The sequence below is a fragment of the Chamaea fasciata genome, unplaced genomic scaffold (genome assembly GCF_029207755.1).
Source record: "Chamaea fasciata isolate MVZ Bird 193981 ecotype frontalis unplaced genomic scaffold, bChaFas1.0.hap1 SCAF_4, whole genome shotgun sequence".
Lineage (NCBI taxonomy): Eukaryota > Metazoa > Chordata > Aves > Passeriformes > Sylviidae > Chamaea > Chamaea fasciata.
The window spans coordinates 62409880-62432246 of NW_027094089.1; the positions used below are offsets into that span (position 1 = coordinate 62409880).

Consider the following 22367-nt stretch of genomic DNA (forward strand, 5'->3'; position numbering starts at 1 on the left):
CATTGTTGCTATTACTGTCTGTTTCCTTACCTCATAGCTGTTTCCAGTAATTTGTTCTTATCTCAACCCATAATCTGACTTTTTTCTCCCATGGAAGAAGGTGGTGGGGGAAGAGGCTGCATGGTTCTCTTTTTAGTGGGAACACTAAACTGGGGAGTGCCATTCCTAACCTAAGAAATTCCGATCCCAACTAATAAAAAGAGATAAATGAAAGTAATGAAGGTCACAATATAGAAACACTCCCAGAAGGAAGAAAACGGTTTTAGAGTTTGTTTGCTTTTGAGCAAAGAATTACATGAAGGAAATGACTGGAAACCACCTAGAATAGTGCTACTTTGTGGCTGTAAACAGAATCACAGCAGTCCCATTCGAAATTTTGTAGAACTACAGCGCCAATATAAACCAATCTGCCACTTATAAGACGACAATGTAAAGACTAAAAAGCAGGCTGAACATCAGTAAACATGTTCTTGGTAGTCAAGAAAAAAAACCCACCTAAAATTCAAAGTCCAGTGTATCCCTGCCACAGATACCAGAAAAAAAGGAAATCATGGTATGGAAGCACCAAGTTCCTGATAATATGTTATCAGCTCCAGGTTGTCACTTGTTAAAGATAGGTACAGCTTTCATAGGATATATAGCTGAAAGCCTAGAGACACACAACTTTATGTCAACAGGGTGATTATAAAAATTACACCACTATTTTCTGGTAGAAGTCATTCACATCATGGAAATTTTCATCAAGTCATTAAAAAAAAAACCAAAAGAACAAAGCAGAGTTTTTAAAAATTTTGCTTTTTTAAATAAGAGTATTTACAAAGAAGTTTACAGTCATCTTCTCCTTACCATTTCAAAGGCAATGCTTTTTGCACTGAGGTAAGGAAAGCTCTTATGAATATATGAATGTTCTATTCCAACATCAATTTACTTAAATCCTGCTCCCAGGAGAAGAAAAAATTTCTAAGGCATCTACAAAGCTGGCCCAAACCTATCAAAATTATTGTAGAAATTACTTCAATTTGCATCCAAGGTTTGGAAAATAAGTCAACTCCACAAAAGCTAGAGTGTTTTCTGATCCCTTACAGTAAACACATAAAGAATAGCTCTCAGAAGAATTTGGGAAAATTCATTCTTAGGTCACAGGAAGAGAAGGTGAGGGGATGGACTACCAAAACCCCACTTTCAGATTTTTGCCAGAGCAGCCACACAATCCATCTTTCACTGATTTTAATAGGTTTGGGATCAAGACTTCAAAGAGGAGAAAACCCAAGGGCCTAGTAACATTGAACCTAAATTAGGTACAGGAGAGATGATTAAAACTCTCCTAATGCTAGCTGCTTTTACACTGATTTAATCTTCACTGGCTTTGAATGCAAAAGACTCAGAATAAATGGTCTGTAATTAGCCTTTTCATCACTTCCAGCGCATTACAGCAAGTGAGGAGGCTCCTCCTCAGCTCCCAAAAAACTCATGGAGGCCATGCCTTGAGTGACCCTGGAAGCTACTTCAAGTTACATACAAAACCACACACTTGAGTGAAAAAAGGCACAGGAAAGACATGCAGGGTTTGAAGACCTATCTACTCACAGCCCTTCTGAAGCTGGGGCAGGCTGGGGGTTCCATGTTACCACCCATGGCTCTGGGAACAGGTGGGGATCTTTGCACATAGAGAAGCAGCCCAGATGGGTCTGGGAACCCCTGGAACTCAAAACCATGGTGTGGGGCAGGGAGCCCAGGGGCCTGCTGAGCAGGATGGCAGCTGGCTAGCCCAGCCTGAATTGGTACTCCAGAATGGATGGTTCCAATACCTGCCATGTGCCTGAACACCTCCTGGGCCAGCAGACCAGCAACAAGCAGCACTATGTTAAAACCAAGCAGTACACATCCGCCTGTCCATCCAGTGACCATAGATTTATAGCCAAGTAAAAACTGCTACAACAAAAAAGGGTTACTTTTTCCCCTAACCAAATATAGACACAGTGTTGCAACTTTCATACACATTTAATTCTGGCCTTTCTCTGGGCACACAAGCAAATGAGAGATCTGGGGTTTTTTCAGCTATGGGAAAACAGTATTTTGTAGTGCATTTAACATGCTAGAGCAATGAGCTCAATAACCTGACCCACCTGTCACGGCCGACTAGTTTCTCCTTTCTAACTTCTTTTCTTGCTTCTTCTCCCCTTTATGCATTCTGCAATGAATGTTTGTACTTGCCTCAATTTGGAAAATCACTTCTTGTAAGTCAGTGGGTAGCAACAGCTACAGAGACCACAAGAAGAATCTAGGCTCTTTCACCATCGAATTGGCTCACTACACAATTGTCACCTAGCCCTGGCTTATGCACAGGCACTACAACATGGTGGAAAATTCCCAGGCTTTTTATACCATGTCAAAGCTTTCCACAACTCCCAATGACAGTGGCGCTGTGCTGACAGAAGTGGCCAAAATTCCCCCAGGCACAGACACAATTACACTGGTGTTAAAAACCCCTAATTACAGCCTCTCTTCAGCATCACCACCAACACCCAAAGCAAAACTCACTGAAAAATTTGCTGTGAAGAAGGAAGCAGCCTCTGCTATTCCTCACTTGCGTAATTTTGTTGTTATATGCTTAGAGGAAGTACAGGTCTTGTTTAAGAACTGCAGCACTGCCCTTCTTGGAAGCCCTATCTAGAGACAGCATAATGAGACAAAGCCCTGCCAAAAATTCTAGTGAGAATTGGAAAGCAAATACACATTTACTGTGAAGTACAGCACACACTGTAAAAGCTAGAAGGGACAAGTTGGGTCACTGCATCCAGGCACCATAACTCAGACAAGATATAATAACTACTTCAGAAAAATATAAGAGCATTATTAGCAATATATGCATAAATTGCTAATGAGATGCATTCCTTGGCAGAAGGATTACAGACCTCTCTTGAGAGTCTGTAATACAGTCTCCTTGTATTTACTGTTAAGCTCTAGTCTGGGGCAAGTCTTAAGATGGAGGCAAATAATTGTCTTCTCAACCTCACATCCCAGACCAAAAGCTAGCTTCTCTTGATGAGTATGTAAGAACTCCTGCCCTACTTCTACATAATGGATCTCACACTTCTCATTCAAATTTACCAGACTTTAGAAACACCTCTAGGGAAAGTATGTGCAAAGAAGAGCAAGCATACTATGGCCCACATCAATCTCTTAAAACGAAAACCATCAGCTGACATCAAAATGTCTGAAAAGAGAAGACTCCAAGCAGAATTTCCTTTTGATGTTTGTTTACATATATGCATGCCAGTGCTTGACATTTTATCACACTAGTAAGTATATCTGACCACCTTAACATGCACAGGGAATTGAAGATGCCTGTTAAAAAAAAAAATAATAATCTGGCTTGTTATTAGCTAGCTCACTGGCAGTTACAGCCTCCCTCAGCCTTACAAAATGCTTACACTGAGAGGTGTAAGTTCACAGGGATCAATACTGGCTTATCAAGCAGCTTTTGCAAGTAGTGCTGAGCTCCATGTTGCCACAACTACAGCATTTGCTGTACATCAGCCAGCTTACATGTGTTTCATGAATATGAACACAGACAGTATTTACTCAAGGTAAGTGTGATATCTCCAGACACACTGAAGAAATGCCACTATGCAGTACTTGAGGTCATTCAAAACTTAGCCCACAATGACAGCCAAAGGTTGCAACCAGCCATACACACCACCTTGAGCAGACAGGAACCAGACCCAACTTGAAAGCCACAGCATTGTGAAAGTGCCATACTCTGCTGAAGCTGGTAAATTCAGTTGAGAAGTGTCAACTAGCAGAGGCACTGTCTATGGCTATAGACACAAAATTAATTGCACTGTACTGGCTAGATCATTCAAGCACGGGAACATTGAACTATCTACCAACTGCAGCAGATCAAAACTAAATTAACTGAATGACCACAACCTACACCCTTGCAAGGCACCCCTTTCATCTTATGCAACACAAACTACTTTGAGTACACTGGTATCTCACAATATCACATAGAGGTGGAAAATGACTGTTGCAACACAGGAAGCCCAAAGCCACAGCAGAAATCAAAAAACACATTGCCCCTGAGGTCCATCTCACATTTTTGACCAAAGAATCACTCTCACCTACAAAAATGGGAAGCTTGTATTCCTTTGTGCTGTTTTTTACTGTCTGCCTAAACTGGAATAAATGTAAAAACAAGGTACCAGCTGACTCTGTGTTTAGGCAGGTTAGAAACTTTGTTTTAAATACACGATTAGATGATGTACAGCACAATAAAACTGACTGAGGCCTGGAGAATTTACTGAATACTTTACCGGACTTCCCCCAGAAACAAGCCAGTATTACACAGTAAGCTGATGTATTATAAATGCATCCTTTTCACAAGATCTCTAATGATTTTGCCTGCAATTCCTTACTTCTAAGTGAGTTATCACAAGCCATTGATTCCTTACAAAGTTAACAAGCAATAAGACAAGTTAACCTGGTGCTATTATGAGGCAATAATGTTGCCATCAGTGCATGCAACCACTGCATTTTCTTCATTTTTCCCTCAGGCACAATATAAAGAAGCCTGATCACATTTTTCAGCCACTATTCCACAATTAGACTGTATGTAAAATGCATAAACAGCAAAAGCATGCTGCAATTCAATTCTCTATTAATCTGGATGATGAAATAAAGACTTCCATTAAGACATTAACTTTTTAAAGACATAAATTAGAGAGAAACGAAGACAATCAGTATACTCAAACATGAAGCTCAGTTCTGTTTTGACACATCAGTGTACGCCAATATAGACTGATTTAAATATGTATCCTTGCTAGAAGAGGTCAAACAATCAAGATTTTCCTAAACCCATTACAAAAGCAGTCACTGGCACCTGCACTGTCAAGATACATGAAAAGCTTCCCCTCTCAATCTTTCCCTGCTGTCTATATAATGGTATGCTATCTCTGCACAGCAAATAAAAATGTGTAACTACACCTATAGAGACACTGAAGCAGTCAAAGTACAAAACAGTTACTTGTTTTAGATCTGTGCAGGACTTGAATTCTAGTCCTCCAGCAATGGAGCAAGAACATTACACATCGTTTAGGTTCTACAAATCCATCTTAATAAGCAGAGAGTAGAGCGGCACTCACAAACACTGTAGGTTCTAGTTTTGACAGCATTATTCTTGTTTCAAACACACACAGATACACACATATGTGGCACGCATAAAGCTTATTAGCTGAACAACATGGAGCACACAGCCACTCATTTGCAGTGGGCTGAGCAGCTCTCCTGAAAAGCATTGGCATTCTATGTAACAACTGAAAAGCCAGGAGAAGGTCACATCTTGTTCTCAGGCATGATGTTTTACAGATGCAATACACAAATATACACCTTCCAGTTCTGTCTTCACAGCTACGTATTGTATTGAAATGAAACCACGTGCTAAACTGATGCACATTAACCTGCATCAACAGATCCCAGTCTCCAGTCCCTTTCGTTCAGAGGGGAGGACAAGTGAAATGATTATGCACCCAAGGTTTCCTTTCATGAACCACACTTCCTATTTATTTCACACACTCCAGTTGCTCAGAAGTTTCGTCATTAGCTCCCATCAACTCCCCCAAATTCCAGTGCCTCTTAAATTATCTATGTATCATGTTCGCACAGTAATACTAGCAAATCATAATTTGGAGAAAATTAATGCTTAGAGAAATTAGCTCACAGTGAGTTTCAATTTTCTGTTTATATTCCCCAAATACAAAAAAACATAAAAAGATTTAAGGTAGTAAATAATCGAGGATAGAGAGAGAAAAAAGTCAACATAAAAACTGTGTTTCTATACCTGCTGTGTTGAACATCATTATTCACGTATCAAAACAGAAGTTTCTGCTGAACTTGTATGTTCATTGCCAAGGATGTAGCACAAATTACACCTTTCTAGCATTTTTGCAAGCTGTTTTTGATTTCAGACCCACAAAATCATAATTGCAAGAAAAACTATATTGTACGTTAAAGAAAAATATTTAAACTAAAATTCTGCTTTGATGTTACAACACATTCCATCTCATAAATATATTTAAATGATATTTTAATAGTCTTGAAGAAGATAATAAAAATAAAGTGATAACAGCACAATGGAAAAGTCATCTACAAGCACCAAGAGATTCATAAGGAAACAGTCTCAACACAAAGTCCCACTTTTGTAATAGATAGAATGATGCAATCATTCAGATCAGAAGCAGTACAAATGACTACCTACCTCTTGGGACAGGAAGGGAATGACTTGGGCACATATAGCATTCAGCCTCTTGACAATTTCTGCCTGCAAGTCACAACAAAAAAAGTTCAATTACATTAATTCTCAAATACGACTGTCACCCTTGAACCCTAAAGAGACATTTGTTTGTTTTTTTTTTCAACTCTGGCCATCCTCTGGTCAAGAGATGTTCTCAAAATAATAAAAGTGTTTGCACACAGATCCAAATGTACTTAGGAAGCTAGTAATTTCTGGCTAAAATCTTTTCCTTAAAAAACCACTATTTAGAACTGATACAAAGAGTAGTTTATTTTGATTACACAATCACAGGAATTTAAAGAACAGAATCTTCAGGAGATGTAACAAAAAAGATTTACAAAATTAAGTGTATCAAACTGAACTCTCTCCTACGACACAAAAGGAAGGATCATTTCAAATAATAGCAATACCATTGTAAGCAAAGGGAGCAAATACACCACTTACTTGTAACAGTATCATGAGAACACTAGCACTGTAACATACAGCATATCATGAGAACGTTAGTATTTAATATACAATCATACTGATAATCATTCTACCATGTATTTCAGAAAGGAATACTACAGTCTAATAACACTTCTGCTGTTATCTATTCTCCTGTTTAGTAGTTGTTACTTTCATGTGGCAACTGTAACCATAAATTAATAATACACATTTCATTTTCATACAAAAGATGAATTATTACTCTCTGCATTTAATTTAAATATTTCAGTAGAGACAGAGGAGATCTGTTTAGATAACACAAGAATTACAGCTCCAGAAGCAGAATATCCAAAGCCACACAGACTTTCCTACCATAAACCATAATTTTCTTACAATAAATTCTAACCAGGATCAGTTCCTCATTTTACAATCAGACTGAATGCTCTTCCTCTTGCAAAATTACAAATGACGTGATGAACACGTACTAACATGCCATTTAGCATTCCTTCTTCTAAAAGCAAACCTTCCAGCCTTTTTGCTATGCTCTCTTTTAAATGGAAAACACTTGGAAAAGAATCTATAGATCAGAAAGTCTCACAAAAAAGTAGCAGTAAAAACTGTTATTTTATATTTTCATACAAAATAAATCTGTGTTCTAGGAATATTACAGTTAGAGAGCTATGTAACCAGCAGACATGGTTTGCAAGAGGTAAGAGCACATGTGAAACTAACTCTGCCCCCTTGTGCATATTGTGTGATACACACGAGTTAATACAGGCTATTCTGGAATACTTCCTCCTTTCTCTGAAACCATCTAGATTCCCATATACTATTTATATAGCAATTTCTACGTTAAGCTGTCCTTGTATCTCCCCACTGGTCTTCAATCTTTATGCCAGTTCTCATCTCACTAAATTTATGTGTTTTAGTAATTTTTTTTGTATTTGTCTACTACATCTTTTCTATTTATTCAGCAGCACAGGTACTTTATAGGATATTTATATTATGTTCTGTTCAGCAAAAAATCTAAATTATCCACAAATTTCGAATGCACCTATAATATCAGATATCCCACAAGGCAAAACTTAAATATTCCTTTAAACAGACAGCATTCACTATACTAGTTGACAAGGAAATGTATTAACTGCTTGTTACACAGAGCAGCACAGGAAGCAACAAGCTGTGTGCACCTAAGCTTCAGCCAGGAAGGCTGCATAATCCAATACAGCATTACTTGAATAACAGCATTACTTGACTACGAAAATGTAGACCTTAATACAAGGCACAGCTGTAAAGTGTCTTTTCTTAGTGGTTTGAGCATCACTAATCTAGTAATTTCCAAATTTTGAGTTCCAGCCACACTGCTATTTTTTTTTTTTTTTTGGAGAAACCTCCGAAATGCCCTAAAGCCAGAGAGAAACCACACATTCCGTTCTTCAAGGCTTTTCCACATGAGCAGAAAATTCCCAAGCTGCTCCTGCCTTGGCATAAGCTGAAGCCACTCTGACCTGCCATTTAACACACACATGTGCCTTCATAAAAAATAAGGCATATCATGCTTTCTTCTGCTGCAAAACAACTCCTCATCCTTAAAATGCCTATCACAGCCTTGCCCTGCAACAGCTCCATGGGGGTAGCCTTTGGAAAACCACTCTTCTGCCTCAGCCACATTAGCTAGATACCTTTACTGCACTGCCAGTGAACAAAACCAGCTCCAAGTGCCATGCAGGAGCTCAGCATCTAATTTTAAAAAGCTTGTAGATTCATAGATTTTAAGGCCAGAAGGGACTGTTACAATTGTCTTATCTGACCTCCTGGATAACACAGGCTGTAAAACTTCACTGGCTTCCCCATCAAACCCGTAAATTACCGTTCAGCTAGGATATAGCTTAGTTAACAAAATTATTTTATTCAATTCACTTTAAGGCATTTCTTCTCAATTAAGGTACTCAACCATAGATATTTCAAGTTATTTCATTGTTTAATTTTGATGACTTCTCTCCCCCCTCCCCAGCGGAAATATGTCTCTCTTCTACTGCTCCTCTGGCCAAAATGTGGCTGAAATATATTTGCTTGGTATTTATATAAAAATTCACGTCTGGCAGATTCTGAACCTCGGAAATGAACAACTAAAAAGAGTTTTCTAAAAAGCTGTAAGTAACTGAAAAGAGGTGGCTGAATATGCAAAGTTACATGACTGTAATAAATCTCTTGCAATCAATCCCACTGGAGTGCAGAATGAGTCCTTTCAAGCTGTATGCAGGGAAGCAAGCTGATGGAGACAGCACCCAGCTCAGCCTATGGAGAAGAGCTAAAACATCTTCATGTGATGTCAAAAAATTCCTCAGCAGCATTTTTCTGCTAGGCCGGTCAAAACAAAGCCAAAAAGCCCTTGCTACGTCAAAGTGTTAGCATTTTTTCCTTATTAGAACAGCCTTCACTCCCCCTAACACAGAGCATTCCCAGTTGCTTGGTTGTGCATACAGTTACCTTTTATCATCCTCCAAACTCAGGCAGTAAGGAAATAGCCCAGCTGAGCAGCAGCAGACTGCAGAGACACAGCATGACTGAGACACGGCCTGCCTGCTTTTGGAGACCGCATGCAGTCTGAAGGCATGCAGGAAAACACCATGTACATGCACAAATGATAGGAAGGTACACATTCTGTACCAAGGAAAGTCTCACGCCAGACATTTTCACACGGTAAATATGAAGTACATTCTGTCTCAATACTGCAACTGTTTCGACAATTAACTGCAGGAGATAATGCCACAGCAACAGGCTTGATTGTCTTCCACAAAACATACAAGAGAAAGGAGTTAGCTGCCAGAAGCCAGTTGAGTGAGTTTCTTGAGATCCTGCCCTAAAGCTTGTTGGTGTAGGTACTGATGACATAGATTAGCATCTCAATAGACCTATTCCTAGTACCCCTGGAGGAAACTCATTCTTCTTTGCCTAAGGTACAAATTCTGACACAAGGTAAAGCACAACTCCACATTTCTACTCACACACATATTAAACCCTGCATTGGAACAACAGTTTTGGGGGGGTTTTTTGGTTTTTTGGGGGTTTCTTGGTTGTTTTTTTTCCTGTTAGCCACCAGGTCGATGGGTCTTTCATGATCAGTCTAACTGCCAGGAGAAGGAAAAAGTATGATTTCATAAAACCAGCCATCCAATTCCTCACATGGAAAGTCAAAGTTGCCTCAGAAACACGGCTGCTTCCACAGTCATCTAATTTTACTTCTTTTGTCCCACAGGACCAGGCTTTAGAGAGGCTTCATTTATTTACAGGCCCTTCCACTGGGCTGCAGTTATCAGGCAGCAATGTTATGGACAAACACACTTTCCAATGGCCTATGTTTTGAAACCAAGTCTAATCTGATGGCGCAGTGCCCAAACTCCTTTTCCAGCACAGCCATTAAAGGATGTAGGTTATTGCTGTTGTCACCATTGATATTTGTCATTGTAATGTAATTAGGGCCCTAAAGTGATGCATTACAGCCCTTGGCACAGCTTCTATTAAAATCTTTTCTTCTATCTTTTCGCTCACTGAACTGCGACCTGCTTTCTGATGAATAACAGACAGACAGCTTTAGGGTAAGGAACAGATTCATCAAAGTAGTATTTTTCAGCTCTGGAAATAAAATAAATAAATAAATGAGTAAGAGGGCAACCTAAAAAGAAAAACACGTGGTGGGGTGAGGAGGAAGGAAAGCAAACAGCACACTTGAATTTCATCCGACCACTTGAAATTCTGATTGCATCTAATGAATCTTTCTTAGGACAATATATTCCCAGCCTGTGAATCACATGGTTAATCAGGGCTCTAATCTGCTATCCATCAGCCGATGCCAGCACTGTAAATTCCAATTACATTTATAGGTTATGTGGGTCATGCATTCCTGAACAACTACATTTACGGATATCCCATGCAAACTGGCACATTTTCTGAAATGCTGTTGTTAGTGCTACTGAATGTTATAATACTATTCAAAGCTTTATGAAAGCTCCTGATAAACAACTGCTAAATTATTGCCTGTGGATACAGCGTGACGTTCTGAAAGAGCATTAATGGCCCAATAAAAGGGCGACTGTTCATGCCAAAACATAAAAAAGATAGCTTTTGCTGCCACAGTTTGTCAAATCTGTTAACAAACACAGAGACTTCTATTACTCCTTTCCCTGAACACAAAAGATGCTTGGTTTTGCCTAAAAACACACCAGCATGGAACGAGAAAAGATGAAGGAAAGGCAGAAAGGAAAGGCTAGGGCTTGAATCGCCTTTTTCCTTATGTAATGCAAGCTTGTATTGTTTGCATCCTTTGGGAGACACCTACAAGACACTGTTTTAAAAATTTTGATCTCTTTTCATAGCCACTTACGTGACATCATTTTTTAAAAAGATATTAAACATTTATTAACTGCATGTTTACTTTTTTCTGCATATCAAGAGATGATAATAAAATCACTGTGCCAGAATCTGATTCCAGTAAAGTTATGAAGAATCATTTAAGAGTCCCTTCAGCATTTTGCAGGGATTCAACACAAGAGCAAAAGCTTAGGTTTCTGATTCAGACAATGAAATCTTTTTGACCTGATGTTTAAATGATACTTTATTTCCTAAATACACTCAAAAACCTGACACCTTTAGCTCACAAGTGCCTATAAAGTGTTCTGAAAAATGTTGAAAGATGTCTGTGTACAAGACTATAACTTGGGCCACATGTAGTGACCCAGACTATGAAGGGGGCTCAGTAAACCTGGTTCTTGGACTACAACCATGGCTTCACCACTATCAGTTGTAGGAACAGAGGAGCATGTGGTGGACCATTAGACTCCTAAATCCCTTTCAGGATGGCAACGTAGTGGTTTAATTCAATTTACCCTTGCCACACACAGCTAAAATAGGACAGAAGTACTCGGTTAAATATGTTCAAATGCCTTAATTAGCATTTTAGCTTATGTCCAAATTCTTAGCACTGATGGGGATTAAAAAAGAAGCAAGAGTCATATAAACTCCCGATATTAAAGTATTCAGAAATGTTCTAACAGATAGGGAGTTCAGAATAAATCTGTTGCTCAAAAATATCTATTTGCAGTCCCTTTTTTCTGGGAAAAAATCATAAATGATCGTGTGGAAAAAAAAAAGGGATTTTATTTATAGCACATAAACTTTGGGAAAATATTTCCACTATATTTCACAAAGTTCCACGGTTATTACAATTACAAAAAATTGCTTGCAAAGAATTACCACTGGAGGTTCTAGGTTTGTCAGTGGAATGGAAACAAAACTACTGTATATGTACTGTTGAAATAAACCATAATAATAAAACATTATTGGGAAACCCATTTCAGCAGCCAGTAGGAAGAAGAATATATGCAATTACACGTTCAGAAAAATAATCTGAAACAACTGTTATTTCAGGTTTAATTTCTTCTACACAATGCAGCCTTTGCCAAAAAGATCAATCTAGTTTATTAAGTGCTTACCAAGTACACATGCGCACACCCATAACAAGCATTTCACAAATTAGTGAGAACAAAAAAATATTATTACACTGTATGAAACATATCATGATTTTGAATAAAGCAAGCAAAAAAGCTAATCTTAGTATTTCACAGAAAATTAACTCATCATTCATAAAGAAGAATGTGTTTTGTTTTAATCACAGACTTTTGTCTGGAAGTGCTTACTACAGTTCTACAGAACTGGAGGGAAATACTACAAGCCTTGAATATGAAATTTCTCTTTAGCCCTAAAGGAATGGTGTTTGGAAACCAAGACAAAAAGAGGCTAGCCTTGCAGTTAGAACAAGTGGAGGGAAAAGACCTTATCTTCTCTGGTAAGAAGGACATTAAACAAAAAAGACCTTCTTCACTAAGCCAGTTGCTGATGTTTAGGAGATACAATCTGAGTAATGCACATACAAACTGAATTGTAATCACCAGCACCAGACTGCCAAATAACCACAGGTACCATTCTCCATCTCACTTTCCTACCAACTTTTTTACAAACATCCCAGCAAAGCTTATAAAGTGATTTAACTTTCCCTTCTCAAGTTAATTTAGTGTTTTTAAGTTAATTTAGTGGGCCATTTTGCAAAAAATACTACAAACAGCAGCATAAGCAATAAACAGGAGTGGCAGACTTCTCAAAATCAATTTTCTAATGTACACACACTCCGTAGGCTGCTGAAGTGAATTGATAAGACACAGCTTTTATTTAATGTCTCAAGAATCACATAGAGCAGAACTGAGCAAAAAAAGGATACATCCTGAATCATTCATGATTAGGACAACAAAAAGCAAGTCAAGAAGGGCAACATATAAACATGCATCAAGCCTGTCACCTGATGAAGTCGATGGTTTTTTGTTAATATCAACTTACATCAGCAAGTAGGGGAACAGAAACGCACAGCCTGGAGATTACCAAAGTTCTTCAGTTGCTCAGACAGCCACGATGCTGCATCCTGCCCTGCCCTGACATATGTACCTGCAGAGCATACAGAAAAAAGGCTGCAAGTAGAACTTGAAATGACAATGACTGGCTTCAATTTCAGTTCCTCAAAGGCAGCAGGAAACACTTGCTGAAAAATCAGACAGAAATGAGTAAAAGGACACTGCCAAAAGGAAATGTTGTTTCTGTCAGTAGAGCTTTGAAGTCCTCTTTAAGGTACTATGCCTTCACCTACAAGCAATCCTCAGCATTTCCCAGCAATACTTTTTTTGAAATATGTCTCCATTACATAGGGATGAGAAGTTTCTACCACACTCTACCAATTTTTAAACTGCGACTTCACAGTTTAAAAAAAATACAGGAAAAAAACATTTTAAGCTTATAGACCCATGGCACCACACTAAGCAGCTTCAGCTCGAAGTTCAGTACTTTGCATCTGACCCCCAGCTGCAATTAAGTCAGAATTTCCCATTTTAATCCTTCCCACAACTGCTGAAAGACAGCAGCACATGCACAATCTCTTACTATTCAATTTCTGCCCTCATGCACTCTGCCAAAGAGTGTGACCACAGTTCTGCAGCTGCTGCAAATGGCACAAACCAGTCTGAGCCTGTCCTTGCAGCTATATGCATACATTGGTTTTAGACTCCAGTTTTAATCTAGTTGGGGGAAGAAAAGTCTCTTATGTATTTATTTATGTGACAAGTTTTTTTATACTTTGTTTCACAGGGGTGACAGGAAAACTAGTCAGAAAGGAATACTGCAGATCAGTAGTTTTAATGTTACACCATGAAAAATTAAACAAAGAAAAAAAAGGATTGAGAGAGTAAAAACCTGTTCTCTTAAAATCTGTGTTTAACTTGAGGTGGTGGCCTTAACTGCTCTGAAAAAATATTAAAGGGGCAAGATTTCATAGAAAAGGTGAAAATATCTAGCATTTTCATCTAAAAGAATCCATGCTTTTAAAATTTACATATACTGTGCATACAAAAGAGGGGTCTGATTTAAAAAAAAAAAAAAGAAGTTACCGTAAAATAAACACTGCAATAATTTTCCCACTACAAGATAGAACTGTCAATGTCCGCTTCTGACCCTTGCCAAAACTTCACTTCCGACTGCAAATACATCTAAAGGAAGACTCAGAAATAGCTCTAAGTACCTGTTATCCTACATCCACTCTCTGTATTATAACTACACTGCTTACGCTGGAGCAGCGCGCTTCAAAAGTTATTCACTCAGAAGCTGATGTGCTACCGGAGTTGAGAACTGCAAAGATTGTGACAGATTTCCAGCTACACCTAAGAGGTATACTTTACAGTCTTGATACTTTCAGAAAGCGCTGCAACCAGTGACAACAGACAACAGTCTGCCAAGAAAGAAAATTTAGTTCCTCCAGCAAGTATTGTGCTCTTACAGGTTTTAACGAACTACATAAAACCAAACAACAAACTGATAAAAACAGCAAACAGAAGTCACCCATAAAATCAAGAAATACAATGTGACTGCTGGACTCAAGTTTATTTTCTTTCAAACTCATCGGGAAGTCAGGAATCAATCCTTCTGCATCAGGAACAAGACTGTTTCTCTTCCACCTTTGGTTTCCTTTGTTTAACTGCCTCAGCCCTGCAGGTTATAAAAGGAGGAGCCCATAGTTGGCCTGATTCACTCATAGTCACACTTGATTGTGTTTGCTTCCAGAAAAGAAAATACTAGGAATAAACAGTGATCTATGTGGTGGACTTGTTAATTCCATTTACAAGAATTCCCGAAGTGCTCAGAAACTTTGTTGTGTAGTACCTTCAACCATTCATCTCTTCTTCCTACCCAGGCATTTCACAATACATCACAAACAGCAATCAACTAGCTCAATAAATAAAATACAAAAAGTATTTATTCAAAGGAAACAACCTTTTAACTCATTTTCCATTACCATGAAAATGAGAAATAGTCAGATGTAATTTCTGCAGATTAACACAACAGATTTTAGTATTTGAAACAACAGACAAAAAAATTGCCCCTTTTAAGTCAATACAGAACAGCACGATTTTAACATCCCTGAAAGAGATGAAAAAACAGTGGACTCTGTGGCAATGATATCATCAAGTTTCAATTTTAAATCCTTGCAAAGACAGAAATTCAAATAAAGTCTTTTACTCTCTCACATTTAAAACCAAGTGAAGTATGATACCTGTTAATTCTTTCTCAGGATAAAGAAATATTCCACACTCTATCAAATCCCACTTGCTGGAACAGAGCAATCATCTGAGAAGCAGAGTACATTTAAAACACCTTTCTCCCTTTCTGATCTAAAGAATTTTTTGTTTGTTAAATCAACACGCTACAAGTGAAACTTTACTAAAATACTGGGAGTGTATAAGTAGTACACATTTTCTTTTACTCCAACTTTAAATGCATGTTTCAGCTGCAGGTGTTGGCTCATGGTTTCCACATGGTTGAGATAGCAATGCCACAGACCAATAGAAGCACCAACTGAAAAATTCCAGTACCCTGCAGGTAAGGGCAGCTTGTCCCTAGGAGCTTACACCATGGATGACAGAGCCAGGGAGGATCCCAATTCCTTTTCTCTGGAGCATGTCGCCCTCAAGAGTACAAGGGACAGTGCCATGGAGCCGAGCAGAATATCCAACAGGCAAAGACTGGACATTCCACACTTCACATGTCTCTGCCACCACAGACATGATACTGATTCCTATTTGTACTTTTTAAGAAAAAGACTTGGTACAGCAACCAACTCTACAGGAAGGGATTCCTGATGCGGCAGAATACTGCCTTCCGAATAGGAAGAACAAAAAAGAGAGAGAAAGAAATACTATAGTTCCAAATCCTATTGATCCTATTGAGGAGAAAATATTGATATAAATTGTCATTGCTCATAATTTCAATCATCGTTCATCATAACTACCTCTGTTGAAAATTACTATTCCAATTTCAGCATTTCTGCAATTAGGATTTCTTGCTATTTTTCCTCCTAAGAAAAGGACAATGAAAGAATAGGTAATTTAAGTCTTTAACATGTGAATATCTAAGAAGTGGTAGTTTCACTAGGGAAATACATCTAAAATAATCAGGTAGTTTACAATTCTCTTTTTAGCCTATCCAAGAAGACACATTTGCAAAGCAAATGCCAAGACGTTTGTAAGACATGCATGCTTAATATGTTCACAAAAATTCCCTTGTCCAGGGCAGTTGGATACACTAAGTGTATCTTGATGTTCAATTCATTTGAATGGCATTCCCCCAGTAAAACTCCTACCAGAACAGACAGAATCTGAGCCAAGCAACACCTAATTGCACTTATCTTTAAATTACATCAGCATTATTGAAGTTTTCACACACTCTTCATCTAAAAGGGATTTCAACATAAAACAACTTTTTGTAGAAAAGCAAAGTTTAAGACAATGCCATAAAAAAAGCAGAACAGGAGGAATGGAGCAAGAAGAACTCTCTGGTTAGGAAATGTAGTTTTCATGGAATATTTTCCAGTGTGTAACTTCTGTGGGATCACCCTTTGTGGAGAGGTACTATGAACTGCCTTAATTTCAGACAAATGCTCAAGACACACCATCTGTCAAATGTGCTTTTCATGATACTATACCTACAAGCTCTAATAGGAACATCCAGAACATGGAAAACACATCAAATGTAAGCAAATAGAGAGAGTAAATAACTCTCTAAACAGATTAACCATGCAATCAAAGCAGTTCTCCTTAAACATGCTCTTATCAAAAGAGGCATCAGTCAGAACAAGATTCCTTCACAAAGGAGGGAACAGTTTCACACCCATGATCCTCTACAATAAATATGTCTGGGCCAGAAACGTGGATTACACACTCACCAATTATGATGTACTAGGCACAGAAGAGGCTCCCTCTTTACTGAGCTACTCTTTCTTGCCCCATCCTTCTATTGGTAACATTTTTAGGGCAGGTGATAAACAAAGCTATGAAATTATCCTCATTAAAGCAGAGCCCACTTCCAAATGAAACTATTATTCTTTTGAAATACAAACACCATCCCAAACACAGTTTACCACAGGGTTGACCCAAAAGCAGGATCACCCCTTTCATTACCACTGCCATCTTCTGCCTGCTCAATGTGCACAGAAGCCTCCAGTCCTAGACATACAAAATCGTCACAATGAGACTTTTTCTGAACAGTCCTTCAAGTCAGAAAACAAAAGCACAGTTAAGGGAGTAAACCACACAGCAGCATTTCTGTCAAGCTGTTTATCTTATTAGAGATACCAGTAGTTCTCTGGGTAAGATAAGGCACCCTGTTTCACTTTCTCCATTACACTACCACCAAGTCATATTGGTATCAATCATATCCTAAATTTTCACTTCTCAGGTTAGTACTATGATTGGTTTAGCTTGAAGTTTCAACTAGCCTTTAGAGCCACCTGTTAGATATCTGGTAAATCAAATCACCAATACCCAACATCCCAGTGAATTCAAAACAATCAATAAACATAAACTAGTGCAAATTGTTGGCGTGCATACCAAGTCAGTACTGGTCAAATGAAGAAATTAAATACTGTGGTCAAAACTGTGAGGAAAAAAAACACATTCACAAAACAATGTATTTTTTTTCAGTTATAGCAGACAGAATGATAGAAAGCAAAACCCCATTTCTGTGCCCAGTTTCCTCTGGATTTAATGTATTTCTGGCTTTTTGACATCGAATAATTCTATGGCTTACCAAAATGCAGTCTCTGGGCTTGTTAATTTCATATTTAGCTTGCTAGGTCTGTGATCTTGCTACTCTTTTAAACAAAAAGGTTTCAGGCAAGCATTTACATGAAGAATACTCATTCAAATCCTAATATTTTTACCTACAAAAATACACAGAGGTTGGATATATTCCGGTTTATGAAAATCTGTTTTGCACAAACTATGATAATTATTCCTTTATGTAATAGCAGCTTCCCATGACAATTCGAGACTTGGATGTGCTATTCTGTTTGCATTAGAAATTTGCCAGAAATACAAGAAAGGAAACCTTAAAATTACTGAGCTACCTACCAACGGTTTGCAAAGCTGCTTGTGTAAAATCATTATCTGTTTTCCACATAAGCAGAAAATGCTGGGAGGAGTCGGATGGAAAAGAGGTTTGATGACAAGCAGCTTCCTTTGTGTGAGCTTCAGTGAAGATGAGAAAGTTGGAAAAATAGTATACTTCAATATAAACTGAAATCAGTTTAAAATTACTGATTTATTTATTGAAATATATCCATTTTCACTATTATAACACACCAAGTGTGGGTGAAGGCAAGGGAAAGAGAAATGAGAAAACATTTCTTTTTTTATGTCATCAACAAGGGATACAATTACATTTAATATCACAAGTATAACTTCTGCTCCTGAACACAAAACCAAAGTTGCCTTAAACTAGCTACAAAATAACCCAAGGAGCTGCATAAATAATCAGCACAGTAAAGCCTTGCCAACTCCATTATTAGGACCTGAGCAAGTCAGTTCAACAGCAGTTAAAGCATACCTGTGTGTACTTCAGTCGTACTCTTAAATACCATCCACATGCAACAAACACCACTTTATCTTAACTTGTACCTGTAAACCACATCTTCAAAATAGATGCCATTTTTCTGCAGTCTAAAGCAATAAAAAATTACTCTCAATATCCTCCGCAGAACCCATGTAGGGCTCATGAGATATGCTTGTAAATCAGACTTTCTCCAGCTCTACTAACTAACCTAGACTGTACACAGAGAGACTTTATAGTTTTGTTAAATTCATAGCTGTTCTGCATCCAAAGTTGACTCCCTTCTGAGGGAGGGTAACCACAACAGGTAGAAGCTCAATATATAATGCTCAAATACAGAATGTGACCTGCTTTACCACTTAAAATCTACTGCTTCACCGAAGTGGAAAAGCAGAGCAGCTTTCCACTGGAGAGAACAAGATATCAAACGTTTCTTTTATATTGTGTTGAAGAGAGTCCTTAGACTAGTACTTCTTTTCAAAAGTTCAACTCGCATTTATGCTCCAATTACATTTGCAGCTTCTCTCATGTAAGGTATTCATACACTGAGGAGTGATGATGATCCAGTCAAAGCTGCGATCCTCACTATTGAATATGAAGCTGGTTTGCCTAATCTTTTGACATCTCACATTGTCATTGCCTTCCTTCCTTCAACCTCTGCAACAAATAAATCAAGAGAGAGCCTTGAGAAATTCATTGTCTAGTGGGCAGGTAAAAATACAATCGTGGTTAAAGAGTTTAGGAAACTAGCTATTTGAGGGCTACACCAAGTTCCTGCCTCAGATTGATTCTGCCTGGTTCCACACAAACCACCCAGCACAGAAAAGTGTATCAAAACCCCTATTTTCCCTAACTTTACAATGTAATTGCTTATACCAAAGAACTAAGACCTCACAGTGCTCCAGCCACTGTATGTATAGCTATACATGCACTGTAAGGGTTTGGGCACACAGGTGGCATGAATACTACCGCAAGGTAAGAAATTTTGTTCTGGTTTTCCCCAAAAAATCCCACCCTAAAAAAGCAATATTACCCCACTGCCCAAATGGAGGATGTAGGCTGAGAAGATAGACTACCACAGGCAAACTTCCTCAATACAAATGAAAGCATTGACTGCATTACCACCACTGAAAGGTACATTTCGGGAAGCTGTTAACTGCAGCTGGGATAGGAGACAGCAAAGTTCTTATGGGAAAAAAAAAGGACAAACCTGTACTGGGAAAAAGCAGTCTGCCCCAAACATACTACTCTATTAGACAAACACAGCTACTTCTAAGTGACTCCCATGCAATAACATCTCACCTCCCATTTCTCAACACACTACTCTCCAAAGAATCCCCTGTGGTAAGGGCAATGCTTCAGGAAACAATATTACTTGCACTTCCCAGACAGAGATCTGAAGCCGTGAAAACCACAGGCGAAGTCTCCAGAAGATATGTAATGGGACTTTTAAAAAGTCTTAGCAGACTAGACAGGTAATTCTGCAGAAAGTTAGCAAGAGACAAAAACTCAAGAGGATTTTTTAGAATACCTAAGTACATCGGGCTTCTACCCTTACTTATAGCTATGTAAATGTAGCTTTGCACCCTAAAAACCACAGTACGTTCCTAGAAAAATCCTAAACTATAGTCTTCAGCCCCCAGTCTCTCCACTCAGGCATGACACGGTGATGAAGTCACCAAAAGGGCATACAACTTTCCATCTTCAGCACTGAAGCTACCAACTAACCCTGCTGGAGTCTTTGGCTTGATCAAGTTCTTTTGTCACAGCTCACAACTCAGCCCTGCAAAAACCTTAACCCTGCAACTCCCACAACTCAGTGCTTCTCCAGCCATGCTCCCCAGAGAGCTGAGAATCTCTGCATTATTCACACATAAAATACAGCAGAAACACATTTAAAAAAAGAGACTTCAGACAGACTTCTGTGTAACAGCTTAGTGGTGAAAGAGTTTAGTCAGACCAATATATAATTACTTATATTCTTTCTTTACTTTCCCTGTGTAATAGGTTTCTGTGAAAAGTGGAAATATTCCTAATTCCTCCCCTGGAGAGGGAAAATCTCATTTCCAGAAATTTACATTATAATGTAAATTTCTCATTTACATTAGAACCAATGTAAATGAAAAAACACCACAGGTTAAACCATGTAAATAGGTTTCAGGCAGGGAGTGTAACCAAGTACAACTCATCCAGCTGACCAGAGTCTTTCCACTGGGGACAGCACAGCAGGCAATTCTCCTCTATCAGCTTTGCTGGGCCATTAAGAATCTCACACAAACCAGAGTGTTTTTTGCTGGGTACACCAATCATTTTCCTGGGAGAGATGAAACATGGGTCTTGCTAGTAGAAAAAAAAAAAAACAGCTGAATTAAGATGAACCAAGAGTCCTGCCTTCTGCAGCTTTTTTGTTTAAGAAAAATCCATACTATGCTTATACTTTGATATAAACATCAGGTGCCACTCTTCAAAAAGTGATTCTGAAACTAACTAAACCAAGGCAGTGAGTAGTGACAGGACCAACTTAGGTGACTTCAAGCAATGAGAGATTTCAAACACTCCTGCAACTTCAACATTCCCCTTTGAAGTACCCTCCATATGTGCTACATTTCTCTGGTACCATGCTGAGTCCCTTAACTTACATCACATCCATCCACCATTTGTCTACCCTCGTTCTGCAACCCACTGGTGCAAAAGTGCTCACAGCATTGCACCCATCTTGCTGCAGAGAGCAGTCGAAGTAGTTTATCCAAGGTCTCACAGGAATCCCTTGACAGTATGGTACAGAAACTTGCACTAGCTTCCCTCCAAGCCCCAGATCCTGGCAGCTGCATCTCTCCACTTGAGAGCTTTCTGCCTTGCTTTACGTTAATACAGAGAGGCATTTCCTGTGTCTACAAATTTACAGGCCCTCCAGGACTGTAACAGGCTTAAAAAAACCCCTCTTGACCCTTAATGCAGTGCATACTTACAGCTGCAATTTTCTTTCAGAATGTGTAAACTAAGATTATCCCAGGATTCGTTCACCTACACAAAGAGATGTTAAAAATCAAGGCTCCAGACAAAACACACCTCTGAGTTCCAAGCACAAAGAGAGAGCTAACAGCAACTAAACAAAGGATGAAAGATAATTCCCTACATTCATAAGGCCTTTATGTCCATTTGACTGAAAGAATATTAAAAAAAAAAGAAAAAAAGTTGCATATGCAAAGAAATTAGACATTTATATCTGCAAAGAAAAGTCTTATGTGTTTCCAGGGAAGACGGTTCCTTAGGTTCACCTAAATTGCATTAATAGCAAGGATGCTAATGTTAGTTTTAAAAGCATCTTGTATACATGCTAGAAAACCCGTCCTCAAAGAGAAATCGACAACCTCAGAAAGAAAAAAGCAACCACATGTATGCTCATGGGAGCCCTCTTCTTGTACAGTCTTGTGGTGTTGTTGCTTTTTACATGATCAAACCCAAGAACAAGAACAATTTTCATCCTTGGTAGATTGTGGGTTTAAAAAAAATGTCAGAAAGAAACCATGACCCAGAAATTTCTAGGATGTCACAGGCACACAATTGTAAGACCTTTTCTTATGCTGCCGACAACTGAAAAAGGATGCATTTTTTGGTGTCACTAGTCTGTAAAGATAAACCAGGGAACTTTGTGGGGGTAAGAAAACTAACT

The 22367-nt window shown here is 38.5% G+C and overlaps 1 protein-coding gene across 4 annotated transcripts in view; it reads right to left on the reverse strand.

The window, feature by feature from the left end:
- The window catches only part of LOC136288510 (transducin-like enhancer protein 4), a 99137-nt gene that overhangs the window by 60970 nt on the left and 15800 nt on the right, over window positions 1-22367 (reverse strand). For 3 of the 4 annotated variants that reach the window (XM_066181780.1, XM_066181779.1, XM_066181778.1), the window contains exon 5: window positions 6257-6319. The exons of the other annotated variant lie outside the window; for it this stretch is intronic. In XM_066181780.1, the coding sequence (XP_066037877.1) occupies window positions 6257-6319 (63 nt within the window). The remainder of the gene's footprint in view (window positions 1-6256; window positions 6320-22367) is intronic. 4 annotated transcript variants of the gene reach the window in all.